We start from the raw sequence: 18,508 nt of genomic DNA, 5'->3' as shown, positions 1-18,508 counted from the left end.
TCCTCGAATGCAAACCCCCGCGCGCCCCCCTTCTACCTACCTCTGCGTCCCTGGCCTTCCCCCTGGCGCAGCTGTGCTTTGGGATGCTGCCTGAGAAACCTCGCTGCCTCGCAAATGGCTCCTTTTCTGCAGGAGAGACCTCTTGGCGTTCTCTCTCTCTTCCTCCCCCCCCCCCCCCAAATTCATTCTTTTCCCATGCTTTTCTAGAAGCAAGACAGAACTGACATTTTTTGTAAATGGCTCCACTTTCCCATGTTGTTCCACAGAGAGACCTTGGGGTTTTTTGTTAAGGGCTTCTTTTCCCCATGTTCTGCAAAACAGTTGCCTTCCTGAAAGAGTCCTTCGGGGTTCCTGAACACCCACATCCAGATCCTCTGGCCAGGAACAGGCTGTGAGGACCGCACTGACAACATGCTCGCAAGGAAATCAAGTTGTTTCCACGTAATTACAAAAATCAAAGCCAACCTGGTTTGCGCGCTGTGAAGAGTCGCTGTTCGACTGGGATTTCCGCAGCAAAATGAACTCTGTGCATTCAGTGAAGTGCTCAGCAGAAGAGGGTCCCCTGCGATGCCAGCACAAGTGCTGCCCTGAATCCTAATCGACAGGCTTCACGCTCAGTGAGGGGCTCAAGGCAGCAATCACCATGACAATCAAGCGACAAATACCTAAATTGGAAGAAGGCAGGAAAGCAGACGTTTAATTGATGCAGAAAGTCTCCAAACCTTGCCAGCAAGAATCACTGCAGGGAAGCTTTTTGCCTGCAAAGCGAGCCACTGGCAGAAGATGAAGGAGGAACAACCTTTGGACATCAGTCCCACCAGACAAAAAGAGGTGTTTGGGTCGCCTTGGACAGCCCAAGGATTTTGCCAAGGGTTTAGTGGGCAGCTCTTGTCATCAGGGGGACAATGCCCTGATTCCCGAAGGTCTGGGTGGCTATGTGTATGGGATGGCCAGATGATGAGTCCAGGCTGCAAGGTTTGTGGTAGGAACAAAATTGCTGCAACCACAGGATGAGTAAATGCATGACTTTTTACAGCCTGAACCACTGCATTCCTCCTTCCAACACTACCCACATCCAGAATGAGGATGTCATTTTTAACAATGTGCTAATCCTTTGGGGCTTCAGTGACGGACAAGTTTAGTGCCCACAATTCTGGTTAAATTAAGAAAAGCTGCTCCAAGCATTTAAAACCCTGCACATGGACAAGTCACCTCGACCGAACATCCGACTGTTTGGAAATATGTCTGTAACCATTTTCCACCTGTACTGAATCACATGGTTTTCCCCCCCACGTTACATGATGCTGAGCTGGTCCTCAAGGTTTCTGACACAGCTGTAGAAGGCCCTGTCATATCTGTTTGTTTAGGGACTGATGGATTCATGGAGAAGACAGGAGAAGTACTGATGGCAAGGATTTTCGTGTGAATGAAACAAAAGATGTCCTTGGTGACATTGCCTCGAGCTGAAACTCAGCAGTCTACAGCACACACATGCTTATCTCTCTTTTGCATTTTCTATTTTTATCTGGACTTTCTCCTTTTCCTCTGAATGCTCCTACTGTGCCTAATCACCCTACCACCTTCTCTGCCTTCCCCTCACCCATCTGACCCCTATCACCTTAACCCACAGTCTTGGCTCCACGGATGCTGAGCCACCGCATCCTGCCCCATCCCTCAGTGATCAGACTTTCCCCCTGCCCCGCTGACCCCCTTTCCAATCCAACCCAGCAGAAGGCAGGACAGCCCATCATAAATCCATGCCAGTTCCCACAGTGCTCCATCACCCCATGCCCACGTCTTCCAGATTTAGAAGGGGAAAAGTCTGTCTGGCTGAAAGGTAGTGCCCACCTCCACGATGCACTGATGTCACCCGGCAGAGAGCAAAGCCAGATGCAACGTGACAAGCCCTGTGGGCTCTCAGTGCTCAACGTGACCAATTTCCCCTTCCTGTGGAGCAGAGTGGAGGAATCCCAGCTTTTCATCATATTAGAGAGGAGAAACAATCATTGTCTCCACTCCAAGTTTCAAGGCCCAGGCAGAAAAAGTTTCGAGTGCTGTTCTTGCGGAGCATCACACAATAGTTACAAGCAGAGTCTGGGCACAGCAAAGGTCCTTGGCGCCCAGAAGGCAGAGAGCTGGTGTTGAACAGGGTGCTTGTAACTGAATATAACTTATAACGTCAGTGTTTACCACCCTGTGGCCAGACTATAAAATCAGCACTTTCTCCTCTATGTTGCTGAATCCATTATCTGAATCTACCAGCTTTGTTTGTGACAATAGGCAAGCTGGTAAAAGTGTGTTATCACCATCTCCCATCCTCTCTAGCACTACGAAGAGTCTGAGAACCTTTCTTTGTAAATATTACCAGAGTAATAGTCCAGCACTTTCCAGTCCTGCTGTTTCAGACAGGCAGCTTGCAGCCATTACCACAGGGCTCTTGGAAAAGGATGCACCAAAAGGGGAAATTTTATTGTTTCATTTCCCTTCAGCAATTAAGTAGCTGATGCAGCTCTCGCTATAGTCAATTAGTCTTCCCACTTACTCTAAAGGGCTTTGGACTGGTCCCAAAGTTAGTGTCCTCATTTTCTGTAATCCTGGAAGTGTTTACGCCTTCCCATCCTCTGAGCAGGGATGAGCCAGCTGATGGCATATCCAGCCAACTATAACCTGAACAGCTAGGAGAGAATTATTTATTTTTCATTTGGCAAGAGGGACAGAAAAGTATGGCAAGGCAGGCCAAGACAGATGAACAAACCCTTTTTGCAAGCCCTGTTTGCCACACAAAGTATCTGCAGCACGTTTTTTTGGCATAAGCCTGCAGTGTGATTTCTGCTTTGTAATAAGCATCTTTGGAGGCAGGACACTTGAAGAGAGAATATTTCAATAAAAAGACCAAAGAATTTTGCTTTGGGTTTTGTGATCTCCTATTTTCATCTCAGATACCCTTTCCTTGCTATTCTAAGCTGCGAAAATAGCTCTTCTCATCCTGATTTTAGTATTTTCCACCTTCTTCCTTTCTGTCTGGACACTGATCTCACCAGATTTTGCAGGATAAACTGATCAGAGGACAGACAGGGCTCTTCAGGAAAAATCCAGAACACTGCAGAAAATGTTGCTGATGACTCAGGAAGCATTTTGCATCCTTCTGCTTTAGAGCTGAGCTCGGTGCCCTCCCTTGATGAGAGAGGGTACGGTCTTTCTTCAGCATACTGTCCTTGCAATGAGTTATTAGTTGATCTAATGATCAGCTTAGGGTCACAGAAGGCTTTATAGCACTTCTGCTAGCAGCAGTTGTTGTTCAGCTTTGGCCACGGTCCAGCCTGAAACAATTTCATTGTGCCCAACACCTCTGGCAGCTCTAGTTCACAGAAGCATTATCCTGCCCAGGACAGATCATGGGACAGGCAGTCAGGTGTTTGAGATGCTATTACTGGCTCGGCTGCTGAGCAATGGTTGTGCAATCACAGACACACTGAACCTCCACATGCCTCAGTTTCTCACGATGTAAATAAGGTGGGTGTTTACTGAAGCCACAGGCTACGCAGTACTCGGTTAATAATTGAATATGCGTGCAATTGCTTAAATCCCGGGAGTACTAAAAATCAGCGGAAGACTTTGTTGCATGCTGTATTATTCTCTGTTTTTTCCCTGCTATGCCTCCTGCACTCACACTGTCATTACTGCTTGCCAAGAGGTTATGGAACTTTTTGAGTGAAAGGTAGTACATAAACATAAGTTATTGCTGCTTATACCAACTGATTTACTGTGTCTCCTTGTGAAACCAGTGGTTCCCATTTAAAACCTGATCCTGAAGCCAAGAAATGTTTGCTGGAACAGCAGTAATGGCAGTAACTGATGTCAGGGTTATGGTACACGGCAATGATGTCTTGGGCAATACTTCTTGCACGGGGAGTGCAATGAGGTTTTAGGCAAACATTGTAAGAAAACTATGTTTTTGTGATGGAATTGCATACGTGTCTGTAAGTTTGGATTTGCCATCCAAAAAAACATCTGTCTAATAATCTCAAAAGTGTTATATTCCAAAAGTCTTGTGAAATAGGCGGCCAGAAAGAGGAGAGAGACAGTGCTAGCGTTCCCACTGAGGGACAGGCTCATCTGTTGTTAGACCTCAGAGAAAACCCACACAGGGAAAATGTTCTGAGAGTGGTTTCTTTACTTTCAGTTTTCTCAAATTACACTTTTACATTCCCCACAAACAGAGATATTTTGTCATTCTTGCTAGAGTTCTCCTAACTCAGAACTTCTGCAGAGAAATTTGAAGTTTGGGAATCTGTTCATAGGGTAGTCACCATCTTAAGACAAATTTGATATTAAAACTTCTCAGAAGAGTTATTTTAAGGCATTGCAAACAATTCAGTACAATCTGATCCTGTCTGAAAATCTCCAAGAGTGGCTGGGTAATGGCTGCACACTGCGTTAAAAAAATGAAGGCCCACATTGATCTTTAGCTGAGCTAGATCAATAAGAACAATTCATGAGAAAATAACTGAGGGAAGGTATTTTGATTCAGATTGAAATGCAAGTTACTTTCAGCACAGTGTTTTTCCTTTTCTTTTATGGGGGTTTTCTCTCCATGTTTCTGGCGAATTTAATCCTGCTGACAGCTGCTGAGCTAATAGCCCTAGACACTAAAGTGCTGTCTTCCAGCATGGGTGTAGCACTGCAGAGGAATAGCTTTGTCTGTTCACTGTAAAAAGCCTTTCCAGTACTGTTGTACCAGGGAAATGAGGGGATGGTTTAGAATTCTGATTGTGAGATACACTCACTTTGTTGTGAAGCAGCTCATACAGAAAAAAATAGGAAAAGTGGGAGTTTTTCCCCAGGGAAATGCTGCAAATATCAGCTAGGGTTTGGGGCCGCCATTCATACTGGCTTTTTAACAAAAAAACCCCATGCCACCGAAAACCAACCTTGTGGAAGATACGATGGTTGGGAAAACCTGGCTTTGTTTTCACTTCAGACTTCAGATTTAGTATAGCCAGCTCTGTCGGCTGCAGACATGAGGATCTGAGCTGGAATGTGAACCCAGCTTGTGCTCTAACCTGCTTTGTAAGCTTGGGCAAATCACATCTCTCTTGCTTCATGAAAAACTAGGGCTGACAGGTATTGTAAGAGATTATTTACCCCATCCTTCTCCCTGAGATAAGAACAATTCTGCCTAAACTCTTCAGAACAGATTTTTTACTGACTTCTTGTTAAATAAAAATATCCGATGGTGACTATTCCACTGCTTTCCTAGGCAATTCGTTCTGGTGCTCAGCTATTCTTACCCTTAACCCAATGTCTAATTTCTATCGCCTTTTCCAAGATGTAAGCTCATTATTTCTTGTCCTAGACTCACTGCACGCAGACAACTAATACCCTCCTGCTCTGCAGCAACCTTTTGCATATTTGAAGACAATACAATGTCTCCTTTCAGTTAAGTCTTCTCTTCTTCAGACTAAATGCTTTGTAAAGTGTTCCAAGACTAGAATAAAAATGCTCTGCGGGCTAGATTTTTAAAGGGCTCCTTTCCGGCATAGTCACCAAGTTTGAAGGAAAAGCATTTTCAAAAGCAGCATTTTCTCACTAGGGATGGAGAACTGTGCTTAGGCAGAGCTGGTACCAAAGGCTATGTCCATGCTGTCATTCCAACTGCGCCTAACACCTCTCCTAAATCCAGACTCACCAACTGTCTGTGCTGTCGACATGCAGACATAGGCGAAGGATGAGATGAGGAGGGAAAGGTCAAGTGAGTCTTGGTGTGGATCTAAGTTTTCCTTCTCACAGTCTCTGCTGATTATTTATGAGTGGAACATGTGATAGCCCTGCCTGTCAGCAGATACTCTGATTGTGGCTCTTCCTAAGCACCATATGGATGCTTTCAGCCTGAGCTGCAGCCCCGCTAACAGTTGGTAGTGTGGATGAAAACCGCATGACGCGCAGCGCTCGGTATTGTCAGCCCTGCCACCAGGACTCACTGTCCACCCCAAAACCAACACTACCTGGTTCACCGGGGCTTGTCCTGCCCACAGCCACACGGCAGCCCCTCACAGCCAATTCTGAGAGCGTGGCAGAATTTTTTCAGCCCAGAATTTTTTATTTTTTTTTAAAAGACAGTCATTTAAATAAGAAAGAATTCTGTTGGAACAGAAATCTGGGCTTGCTAGTTTAAGTTTCAGGTGTATCAGCCTTCCGATGATCATCCACTATGTCTCACCTGCTGTCCCTGGACAGTGATGTGATGGATAGAGCACTCATAGACCCTAGGGCTGTTTTTCTCTCCTTGGTTAGTCACATCTTTAATGGTGTCACCTTATAATTATACAGCCACCGGAACTGTATGACCCTGAATCACAGAATTAGGCAACGAACCCTCATTCCAGCGTGTGAACACAGCATGGCTCTAACTTCAAATGCATCGTTCCAGGCCAAAAAAATGCAAAAACCCCTGATAAGCTCTAAGCTGGTTAGGAAACGGCCCTTCTCCCTGTACTCCTAAGGACACTGGTGGCTGCAGCTCCCCATCCCTTCAGCCACACAAGTTGGATTGTACAGCGAAATTGTGTAGCCCTATTGCTGCAAAATCATTCTTATATTTCAAAACACGGTGCCGGGAACATATGTGAGAGGAAGAGAAAGGCAGGCAGCTGAAAGTCTACAGCCAACAGCTTGTGTCAGAAAGCTGCTAGGGGAAGAAACAGTTGGGCATTTCCAATTGCGACGCAGTATCTGCAGGGTGAACGCAGGCGAACGTGGCTCGCGGCTGAGATTGCTGGCGATCTCCTCGATTCCTGACAAACCGCACGAGGCCGGGTGGTGGGCTTTGCAGGGAACTGCGACACCCGCTCCGACCACTTTGTTCCCTGAACGCAAACTTTACCACAGCTGCCTCATACTCGTGCCTACGTATGCTGAAGGCAAACTGAAGGCAAATTGCTGAACTTGCACCTCTGCATGGAGGCAAAGTAGCTTAAGAGTACATATTGTTGAGAGAGGACATGGTGGGACACTCCGAGGTGGCCATGGCTGTGTGTCACTGAGAGAGAGGCCTGTCAGGGTGCCCCAAGGTGGCCATGGCTGTGTGTTGCTGAAGTAGAACACGACAGGGCACTCTGAGGCAGCCATAGCTGTGCATTGCTGAGGTGGTACACTGGCAGGGTGCTCTGAGGCGGCCATGGCCGTGTCTGAGGGAGCACACAGCTGAGGTGGCCATGGCCGTGTCTGAGAGAGCACACTGCTGAGGCGGCCATGGCCGTGTCTGAGGGAGCACACTGCTGAGGCGGCCATGGCCGTGTCTGAGGGAGCACACAGCTGAGGTGGCCATGGCCGTGTCTGAGAGAGCACACTGCTGAGGCGGCCATGGCCGTGTCTGAGGGAGCACACAGCTGAGGTGGCCATGGCCGTGTCTGAGAGAGCACACTGCTGAGGTGGCCATGGCCGTGTCTGAGGGAGCACACTGCTGAGGCGGCCATGGCTGTGTCTGAGGGAGCACACAGCTGAGGTGGCCATGGCCGTGTCTCACTGAGGGAGCACACTGCTGAGAAAGCCATGGCTGTGTCTCGCTGAGGGGGCACACTGCTGAGGCGGCCATGGCTGCATGTCACTGAGGGAGCACACAGCTGAGAAAGCCATGGCCGTGTCTTGCTGAGGGGGCACACTGCTGAGAAAGCCATGGCTGTGTCTCGCTGAGGGGGCACACTGCTGAGGCGGCCATGGCCATGTCTTGCTGAGGGAGCACACAGCTGAGGTGGCCATGGCCGTGTCTGAGGGAGCACACAGCTGAGGTGGCCATGGCCGTGGCTCACTGAGGGAGCACACTGCTGAGAAAGCCATGGCTGTGTCTCGCTGAGGGGGCACACTGCTGAGGCGGCCCTGGCTGTGTCTGAGGGAGCACACAGCTGAGAAAGCTATGGCTGTCTTTCGTGGAGAGAGTACACTGTTGAGGCTGTGTGTCGCCAAGGTGGCACATGGCAGGGCACTCTGAGGCAGCCATGGCTATGTGTCGCCGAGAGGGGGGCACCTCAGGGTGCCCCAAGGCGGCCACGGCTGCGTGTCGCTGAGAGGGCACACTGCCACCGCGCTCCCAGGCGGCCAGGGCCGCACGGCGCCGGGGAGGAACGCGGCAGGGCGCGGAGGCAACCGAGGCGCGGCGGGCGGCGGGGGGAGGCGGCGGGGGGAGGCGGCGGGCGGGCGGCCCTCCCCGCCACACTCAACATGTCGGCGCCGGCGCGGCCGTGCCCGCCCCGCCGTGACGCGCGGCGTCAGCTGACGGCGGAGCCGCCGGTGGCGGCGGCGGGGGGCGGGCGCCGGCACTCGGAGTTGTCCGCCGCCGCCGCGCAGAGCAGCCGCTGGGCCTGAGGCCGAGCCGCCGCCGCCATGCCCTCGGAGAAGACCTTCAAGCAGCGCCGCACCTTCGGTGAGCGCCCCGGGAAGGGACGCGGCGGGGCAGGGTCGCTGACAGGGCCCGCCGGCTGCCCCGGCCCCCCTCGGGGCCTCGTCGCTCGGCCGGCGGGCTGCGGGGGCGGCCGGTGGGGCAGGCCGGCGGCGGGGGGGGGCGGCGATGCGGGGAGGGGGCACATCTCGTTAGGCGCCGCCGAGATCCCCGGGCAGCCCAGGCCTGGGCCGGCTCCCGCTGATCGCGGGGCCCGCGGCCGGAGCGGGCCCGGCCGCCCCTGCCCGGTCGGCTGCTGGGGCCGGAGGGGAGCCGCCGCTGCTCGGGGCTGGGCCTGGCACAACCCCGGGCTGGCCGCGCTCCCCTGCGCGGCCGCGGGGCCCGGCCCGGCCCAGTGGGCCAGCTGTCGGCTGTGGGCCGGGCGTTGGGGCCAGCGGTCTTGTTCTGGGCGGGGGGAGCGAGGCGCTGGGGTGGGTGGCAGCGCTGTGCCGGGCGCTGCCTTGGGAGGGGGGCTTGGCGGGGGGAGATCGCCTCTCCGCAGCATCCATTATCGACTGCAAAATTCCCAGGAGCCTGGAAACATCACTGTGTGTTGTGTGCCAGGAGCTGGGCCTCCCTTCCCTCCCGACATACTGCTCTCCCGACGGGAGCGTTAAGCTCCCCTTGCAGCTTGGTGCTTGGCGTGGGCTGGGATGGATGCCTCCCGTCTCCCTTCGGTTGTTGAAAACTAGCAAGGCATCAAAAAGAGCTGTGTAATGATGGCTGGAGAAATGAGATTAGTCTCTTTCTAGAAGGAGCAGCCTTGATAGAGCGGTGCCAGCACTTCTTTCTGTGCTTGGGATGGGACCAGAGCGATCAAAGAGCTCAGTCTCTGTTCATGTGTGTCAGTGAGGTAGGCTGAAACGCTCTGAGGGTAACAAGAACTGGCAGCATAACCTATTTCTGTGTGAACTATAAAATCCCATACATAAAATGGAGTTGGTGGAAGATAGCGATCCAGATTTTCTTTTCCTTCTGCCTTTGGGTTGAAGTCAAGCTTCTTAGAGCTTTCTGGTATGCCCACCCTTGCCTTTGCTGTTCTGTTAAATGTAAGCTGTTCTCCACGTTGAAGCGGAGAGAATTTTGATTTAGCAGAGCCTATATTTAAGCTGCCCCTTTTCTTGGAGTCTTCCAAAACTGTTGTTGACCCCATCGCCTGTCAGCAGCCTCTGTGGCAGGTATTAAGTTCAGCTAGGACGGCAGCCAAGCAGTTGCCACTGCAACTAATGTCGTCAGAGAACAGTGTTTATCTGTGGCTGACAGAAGCCTGATTTTGAACACGCCGTATACAATAATCTCAATGATTTTTCCGGTTTATGTTCCTCCTACTCCAGGGAGTTCTGCTGAATAACGTTGCTGTGAACAAACCTGTTTCAGTTGAAAAGTTAGTCAAATCTGTCTGTGCTTGCTAGGTTGATGGTTGGTCTTATTCACTCCCCCTATCTCCTGTGTTTCTGGTTAATCTTAAAAAGTATTTTAATTGGCTAATAATCTCTGCTCTTGAAGCGTTAATGCTGGTCTGCAAGAGGTGGCTCAGGCTGTGGGACATGAAGCAGGATGGCTTTCAGGTTCTCAGTCTCACAGTCAGGTGAAGGCTTTGCATGCTCCTTGCCTTAGTTCTGCTTGATTCACCTTCAGCTTTAAACTGTGATTCACGTGAGTTGCATTTCCTTACCGGGCTCATAAAAAGGCGCATGGACGTATTTAATGCACAGCCACTTAATATGGACTAATGGAGAGCTGAGTGATGTCATTGCTGAGTGATGGGACAGGTAGTGTGTCCTGTGTGTTAGCATACCAGCAACGAGTTGGTGATGGGTGCTGATGTAAGCTCTTCCTCTCCCATGAGCAGCACTTCTCCCTCGGTAGATGTCTGTTAAAGCTGTGATGCAACACTAAATCTTCTCTCTGAGAGGTGTTTATAAGATGGAAATGGCCTGGAAAGCTCCCGCCCGCTGAAAAGAACTGGAGAGGTTAAAATCCAGCTCACTGAATCTGAAAGCAGGCAGGGTATAAACAGATGCAACTTCCTCTAAAAGCAACAGCGCCTGTTTACTTTGCCATGTACTTTAGCCTGGTTTATAATATCTGTGCTATTAATATTTGTGTCTGAGGAGAGGTGAACTTTATCCTGAAAACTGGCACGGAGAGCGGTGAAATGTCTAGGTACTCAAGAATTTACCGACAGCTTCTGCGACAATGGGTGCGGCATAATCAAAATAGAAAACTGTAATTCAGTAACGCTAGAGCACACGGCGTAAGCTGATGCTGCCAGGCTTTGGCTAGTTCTAGGTCTCAATTGTTGACAATTTCCTCTTCTGGGATCTGGCAAAAATAGTACAGGATATTTAGTCATTAACTTGGGTGGTGTAATTCGATGCCATAAATTTAAGAGGTTAAACGTCTGATTTAGTGGGCAGAAATTGAGGTGTGTGTGGGGAGGAAGCTGTCTCCTTTAACACTTTCTAGGAGTCCGAAGCAGTGTAAGTGCAGTACTTGTCACCTGGGGGGAAAAAGCAAAGTATCAGCTGTCAGAGGAGAGGTTTGGCTTGTGACAGTGCTGTCCCATTCGAAAACTGCTCTGCCTGAATTTGCGGCTTTTATTAACATGCAGTCCCTCTCTTCAGTGGTGAAGAACTGAAGGTAATAACAGCATTAAGTGTGGATGTTTGAACAGACTTTTTTTAATCTCTTGCAGAGCAAAGAGTGGAAGATGTACGACTGATTCGAGATCAGCATCCAACTAAAATACCAGTAAGTCTGATTCTTTTCTTTTTTCACTTTGATTTCCAGTGTCATGTTCTTGTTAGTAGTTAGAAACCTGTAAAAAAGCTGTCCTGGTGAGACCACCAAATGAAAATTTGGCCATTCAGGGTTGTTAAGCCTGGATTTCAGAAACTTTCTCAAACTAGTAACTGGCAGTCAGCATGGTAGAGCAAGGCGCTAGCTGGGGACTGAAGGAAGCAGGGTTTCCTGTGTATTGCAGTTGCTTGTTGTAACATTAAAGAAAACCACACCCTGGATGAACTCTTGAGATTCTCCTGAGTGTTCAGCTCTTTTCTTTTTCTTCAATAAAAGAAGAATCTGCAGAGGCTAACCAAGAAGAATACATGGTAACGTAGAGACAGTTACCGCTTTTGTCACCAATCTGTGCTGAGAAAGACAGCAATGCTTGCCTTCTGGGAGATGGGCATGTGCTTGAGGTCTCCAGAAATGGTGCTTGGCTGTCAAACCCCTCCACCTCACCTCCAAAGAGCAGATCAGCCCTCACCTTATCACTCTTCTTTAGCTGGTCAGCTTCGATTGCTGCCTGAATTTTTATTTTCTTTTCTTTATGGCATCCTCAAGGTTACAAATGCAAAGCAAAGCATCCTAGGAACCAAAGGGCATGGATTGTCTTCTATTGCTGATGAGTTCTTCACAACTGGTGGGCTTTGTGTGACGGCAGTCACTGCAGAAAGCAATAAATGCAACTGTCCTTATGGCCATTTGGTGGAACAGGGAAGACCTTAGGGGATCTTGAGGGGCAGAAGACAGAACTTAATTGGATGCCTCAGCCTTTGGTTCTCAGTGATGAGAGCTGATGATCCTTGTGTGTGGAAATTCTTCTGTAAACAAACTGGTGCAAGTTTGTTCAACAGAAGCAATTGTTGCCTCAGAGTCAAATAGAAACCGAAAGGTTTTCAGCTTTAGCATTTAACTACTTCATCTCGAAGCTTCTGCTGCTGTTTTACTCTGCTGTTGGGCATGGGAACAAGTAATAATTTATAGCAGAGATTTTCTGACTTTCCTGGAATGTGCAGTTTTCCCAAAAGGCTCTTTCCTAACAAACCTGTTTCCTCACAGAAGATTGCTTTTTTACCCACTTTTCACGGATCACTTAGCCATAGTCCCCAAGCTCTTTTGACCACAGATTGAAAGCCATTGATTTATAGCAAAGCTCTCATTTTAAGCCAGCCACAGACATATTGCTAGCAAAAATTCAGAGGTACACAAGCAACTTGCTGAAGATGCAGTGATGCAAACTCCCAACTATGGCAGAGGCCTGCTGGGGTCCCTGGAGGCTTGCTGTAGTTGCGTGTCCATGTCCTAGCTTGAGTCACTGCCTTGTTATCATCATTAGCGGTTCTGGATGAGATAAGATGGCAATGTCATGCTAGATGGTAAATTCCTCCTGTACTGTCGACATCTTTCATTTTGCTGTTGGAAATACTATCTATTGGTTATGGTCTACCTTTTTAAAAATGGTATTGTTTTTTTTCCAGAATGAGCCAGCATTTATTTAAACTGGTGTAAGGAAGTCTTTCTCTGATATAATTAAATTGGCTCAATATCTCTTCACCTGTGCAATTTTGGAATATCAACATAACCAGACCCCGTGAGCATGGAAATGATCCAAGTAAATGGTGTCACGTAGCTACCGTTGATTTAAAAACAACAAAAGCCACATGGCTGTGGAAAGGGAGCGCACGAATTCTGAGATCATTTCTTAAAAGCAGGAACTATATACAGTTGCTGGGCAGGGTGCTACTTAAACTGGCAAATCTGCAATTTCCTTGTGAATTAAGGAACATAACAATCTTGACGGAATTACTGGTTCCTAAGCATGCTGTCTTGAGATTAAGGAGGAGGAAATTCTCTCCTTTGAGGCTTTATACCCCTTCAGAAGTAGCTTTCTCTCATGCGTTAGAGTAGCCATGGAAGGTGAATGGAACAGCATACTAATCTGGAGGTGTAGTTGTTAGAAAGAGATGGCCTGAAACTGGACAAATTCTAGGGAAAACGGCTTGAATTTGCAGATTTCCTTAGCAGCTCAAGCCCCGAGTCAGCCACTGTAATGCGTTAGAGGGAGGTGTGCTTTATCTTTTCTTTGGTTTCCTTGTTGCTGGGTAATTCAGTGCTAGATTAAATGATTCCAGCGAATGAGCTCTTGTAAAATTGCACTGAAGCTGTGGACATGTGCTGTTAAATCCCTGTTTGCTACTTCATGCAGTTACTCTTGCAAACAGAACAAGAGGAGCACGTGAAGGTAATTGCAATTGTTCCTCTTCAGATTTGAGATAACTGCCTTCACAAATGAAGAGAAATGGAGTTTACCGTAAATGCTTGTATTTTGCTGTGTTAAAATTGGAAGGGGGAGATGAGGGCACGGACACCGCTTCTTGCCTTTCACATCTTCTGCTCCTGTCTTTTTGTGTTTCTTCTTAGGTGATCATTGAAAGGTACAAGGGAGAGAAGCAGCTTCCAGTTTTGGATAAGACCAAGTTCCTGGTGCCAGATCACGTGAACATGAGCGAGCTAATCAAAATTATCAGGTAGTACGCTGTGATTTCAGTGATTTTAGGCTGTATCAGCCTAAGACTATGATTCTTGGTTAATTCCCCACCTGGTGTATGTATTTGGGAGCTCTTTAAATGGAAAATTCATCTAACGAGCGCTTGGTCTTATCATAAGACAGCTTCGTGAGATGGTGCTTTTCCTTTGGCTTTGCCCAAAAAACCCTCCAGCCTCTGAAAAGAGCAGAGCTGTTAGTCTGCTTTCAGAAGTAACTGGTTCCCAGAGGTGTAGGAGGAAGTCTGGGGCCGTGAATCCCTGTCTAACATGGGTGCTTCTGGCCCAGGGCTCCAGTGCTTCCCGCATGGCTATTTTAGGGGTTGCCTTCTTGGTGTTCTGCCTGGGAGTCCCTCTCCGGAGTGCCTGCCTCTACCCACCCACTGCAGGGGGAGTTTGGGCTCATAGCCAGAGCTCTGAGCCGTTGCTTAGGGTTGATGTTGGCATCCTTTGATCGTGAAATGAGGTTTCCCTCAATGTTGACGTTGAGGCCTGAAAAAACACACGTTCAGACCGGTGTGTTTTTGTCCCAGCTGTTTGCACAGGCTGTGGCGTGAGCGCTGCTCTGCTCTGGTGCTTGAGCTTTGTTTACAAGGAAAGGCAAAGGGGAAATAGCCACAGAGTGGAAGTTATGTGGTTTAAAACTGTGGTCAGAAATTCTGCTAGAGGTGCATTTCTCCTGGCTTAGAAGGAGTTTTTGATTAGTAAGAGTTCTCAAGCAGTAAACTTGAAAGTTAGCAGCAAACCAGAGTTTGCTTTTGGTTGGTCACGGTGGAGCAGGGAGCTGATTTGTGGAGGCCACAAGCTGTAAAAACTGAGAGTTGTCCAGCATGTCCAAACAATTCCCTGCTTCCAAGGCTTGTACAAAAACTGTCGCAAGCAAATCCCAGCTCTTACATGTGTAAGGAAGTAAGATAGGGTTTTGGAAGCAGGAACCAGATTGTTCAAGTCTTCCAGAATTTCTCATGAACGTTAAAGGCCCTGGGCAAAAAGTTTTAATGGCAAGCTAAAGGATTTTTGCCACATTTTTTCTTTGGCTTTATTGTTAATAGATGACTTGGTACCAGCTGGACTTGGTCCTCAGCCAGTTCCTCTTGTGCATAGCAAAGCCTGTCCTTCCCAGCCCTTGGAGAGCTGCTGCCGTCTCTCAGCCTGCTGTCTCTGGAGTGATTTGAGCTTGGTTTTGGAAGGGTCCCTTTCCAGGCCTTTGCCTGGGAGGCTAAATAAATCCTGGTTTCCAGCTGCTGCTGCCCCTCAGCAGCGAGCGGAAGCGGCGGGAAGCTCTTCTATCTGTTGTTCTTTCCTTCTTTCTTTGGTTGCACCTCAACATATCCGAGCTCCTCTTGCTTGCTTGCTTTATGAAGTAGTAAGAGAGCTCCTGTCTGCAAACCTGCTTTCCAGGGGGCAGTTTAGCAGGAATATCTATTTCCCCCCAACTAAAATGAACGATCCAAGGGGAACGCCAGAGCTGGATGTTTACTGTGCCACGCTGTCTGTAAAGCCTGGCACTCTCTGCCCTTCCCATGATGCTTCTCCCGGGAGGGAGGGGAAGAGGGAGCAAGGTGCTCCAAAGGTTAAACGCAGGCTGTTACAGAGCTGGTGACAAAGTGAGTTTAAAAGGTCCGGGGCCTGCGCATGAAAGCTCAGCCCGTCCTCCCTCCCTGCCTTCACACAGGCTGCTCGAGGTCAGCCGGGGTTTGTATTTCCAGCGAGGTGCTGCGGAGCGAAGGTCCCGCAGGCCTTGGTGTTGGCTGGCTGTACAGGGACCGCCTTGGCAAGGAGTACCGCTTCCGTTTCGTTGCAGTTTAACGCCCTTCTGGAGCGTAGGGAAGTAGGGGCTTCTGTGGGGGGACCTGTCTGGCTGGGCTTAGTAGATGGATTTGGCACGACGTTGAGGTGGGAAGCAAACGCCTTCTGCAGTGGCAGGGCTGCTCTGGGTGGGGACATCTTGCTGCTGTCAGTGGTGGAGGACTTTGTTTTGCCATCTGTCCTAAAGCCTGTGTTAATGTGAGTGGAAATGCATGGTCATCACTGTCAAACTCCTTCCCCTGTCCGCTCCCCCTGCCTCCCCCCAACAGGCGACGCCTGCAGCTGAACTCCAACCAGGCGTTCTTCCTCCTGGTGAACGGACACAGCATGGTGAGCGTCTCCACACCCATATCCGAGGTGTACGAGAGCGAGAAGGACGAGGACGGGTTCCTGTACATGGTGTACGCCTCTCAGGAGACTTTCGGAGTGCAATCTTCTGTCTAAGACACGCAAGCGGCTTCTAGCCTAGGATTTTGGTTTACCCTTGGCCATCACCCCCACTCTTCCCCACACACACCCCAGGGAAAGAAACGGATGTCACCTACGCTCTCAGTACCTTAGCATAGTCTTGCTTTAGCAGGTGTCTCATCTTACCTTGCCTTGTTTGTGACTATTAAACAGTACAGACGAGCACTTCCGGCTTTGAAACCTGCTGTAATATTCCACACAGGCACATTTACATTTCTGGACCTTACGAATGGAACCCAATTGTGCATGTGACAATTGTGAATAAAGGGACACTCGATTGACTTCTAACAAGCAAACAGGCACGAGGGAGGAGCTAAAGTGTTTCCTGTGACAGTTTTCTGGAAAATCTCCCTATGATTCCTTAAAGCTTTTCTTTTTTTTCCCTTTTTTTAAAAATGGGAAGGTCTCTCATGAGAGCAAATGTGTTTTAATGTTCCAAAGCGGAGCTTTGTCTTTTGCAGCTCGATCAGACTCGTGTCAGTGCTGCAGTGAGTTAAGGCAAGTGCTTGGGGTGAGCTGGGGGAGGACAGCTCTTTTTGTCTCTGGTTTTTGTGGCACCGCAAACTTAGGCATGGTGCCGGTTTCTGAAATACTCATACCAAACATCACAGCTTTATTGTAGTTTTAGGACGTGTTTAGTTGTAAAATACACACCTGGACAGGTAACATTGAAATAAAACTCCAGTCTGTTGTGAATTCCCAATCCCTGCGTGTTCAGTGAAACACCGTTGTTCATACGAGCTCGCTTCCGAAAGGTCACCCCCCTCCCTAGCCCGGAGGTTTGGCTGCTCCCCGCCCGGCAGTTTGCTGGGAGAAGGCGGTGGAGGGCCCCGCCGCGGCACAGGGGGCTGGCGGGACGCGTGCTGCCGGCCGCAGAGCGGGCAGAGACACGAGCAGTGCCCACATGGCTCGCGGTCCCCGGAGCGCCGCTCGCCCTCTCCGGCTGCTCGGCAGGGCGGGTGCGTTCGAGCCCTCCGAAGCGAGCGGGGCGAACGGCTTTGTTGTACTCGCCTCCGTGCCGAATGCTGGACTCGGACACGCCACTGGAATTACCAACCCACACTGCCTACCCAGTCTGTCACTCGTTTTGCATGTTACCACCGAGGGGGGGTCAGGGAGAACCGCTCTTAGAAGCATCTCACGCCCAGGAGTTGCTGTCAAGAGTTGACGAACAAATTATTATTTTTTTTTTTTCCATCGCTGAAGTCTCCTGCCACGTGCACGGGGTTTGGAAGATCTTGGTGTTACTTACTACTGTCCTGAGCAGGGAGGCAGCCTGTGCAGAGGAAAGGTATCTCGTAGGACGTGTGTTTTTCCTCTAGAGTCGTTGTCAAGTGAAGCGTAGCAGGATGAGATTACTCTTGTATATTATGTGTCTGTGAACTAACTACATCTGTTACTGGAAGCTAACTTACTATCATGGGGGGAAAAAGAAGCAATACTACTGCATCTTGGCACTCTAGCTCAATAAGGTGTACAATTTGTACCTATTTACACCTCTTTGCATGCATCTCGTTCACAATGCTTACTTCAGATTTTTTATTGTTCTTTGTGTTTTTACTCCAACGTAAACTTTTAAGTGCAGCTTGTTCTATGTTTAGTTTTGTTTGTGTAAGGAATTGTTTAACTCATAATTGACAACCATACTTGTAATTACAACGTGATTGACTGATATTCCTGTACAAATGTTGCTTTTTTAAAATTAATACAGTGCTGGTATGGATGGATTACATCCCAACTTAATTATGGCTTGTGTGGTTATTTCTAGACGGTTTTCTTAAACAGCATCTCTGTAGGGAGAAGCACAGAAGCTCTTCCACCTGCATCAGGTCACACAAGGTGCTGAACTGGGTCCTGCTGACCATGACCAGTCGTGACCAGCACCGAGGGAGCTGCTGCCCTCTGTGAGGAGGAATCTCCCCTGTGATCACCCTGTAGAGCAGTTCTGCTCTGCAGACGGGTACGGATTGGGGCGTGGGTTTCCACGTCCCCCTTGTCTTCCCCCTGCTGCTCGACTCTCTCCCTCACGGCTTCAGAATCCCGATGCTCTCGCGAGCAGGACTCCGCTCGTCCGCAACAACTGGCCGCAGGAGGATGAAGGATGCAGCAGGCTGGTGATGCCCTTTGCTTACCCCAGCCTGCCCTCCCTCTGCAGTACAGCCTGTGCGAGGGGCAGGCTGAGGTGGCAGAGCAGAGCCCAGAGGCTCGGCTGCTGCCTCCCTGCGGAACGGGGCGCAACGCTTCCCTCCTCATCCTCTCCCCACCCCCTCTGCTGTGGGATGGGGTACAGGCTCGGGCAGGCAGCTGGAGTCGGGCCGCGGCCGCCCTTGGGAGCGGAGAGCAAGCGCAAAGCCTTTCAGAGCAGCTCGGCTTCCTCGGCTCAGCCGGGGCCGAGTCAAGGAGAGGAGAGCGATGGCAAGCACGGCAGTAGATCTGGGATTCACCAGCAGATGTCTGTGGGTGGAG

At 49.5% G+C, this 18,508-nt stretch overlaps 1 protein-coding gene across 1 annotated transcript; it reads left to right on the top strand.

The window, feature by feature from the left end:
* The first annotated feature begins 8,261 nt into the window (after positions 1-8,261).
* MAP1LC3B (microtubule associated protein 1 light chain 3 beta) lies at positions 8,262-17,785 on the top strand. Its single transcript, XM_056360509.1, has 4 exons — positions 8,262-8,419; positions 11,133-11,188; positions 13,643-13,749; positions 15,844-17,785. The coding sequence occupies exons 1-4, from the start codon at positions 8,380-8,382 to the stop codon at positions 16,016-16,018; spliced, it is 378 nt and encodes a 125-aa protein (XP_056216484.1). The 5' UTR covers positions 8,262-8,379; the 3' UTR covers positions 16,019-17,785.
* Positions 17,786-18,508: the final 723 nt, after the last annotated feature.

Source organism: Falco biarmicus, chromosome 15 (assembly GCF_023638135.1).
Source record: "Falco biarmicus isolate bFalBia1 chromosome 15, bFalBia1.pri, whole genome shotgun sequence".
Classification (NCBI taxonomy): domain Eukaryota; kingdom Metazoa; phylum Chordata; class Aves; order Falconiformes; family Falconidae; genus Falco; species Falco biarmicus.
Note: the sequence above shows the minus strand (reverse complement) of the source record. Positions and strands in the feature narration are given on the sequence as shown.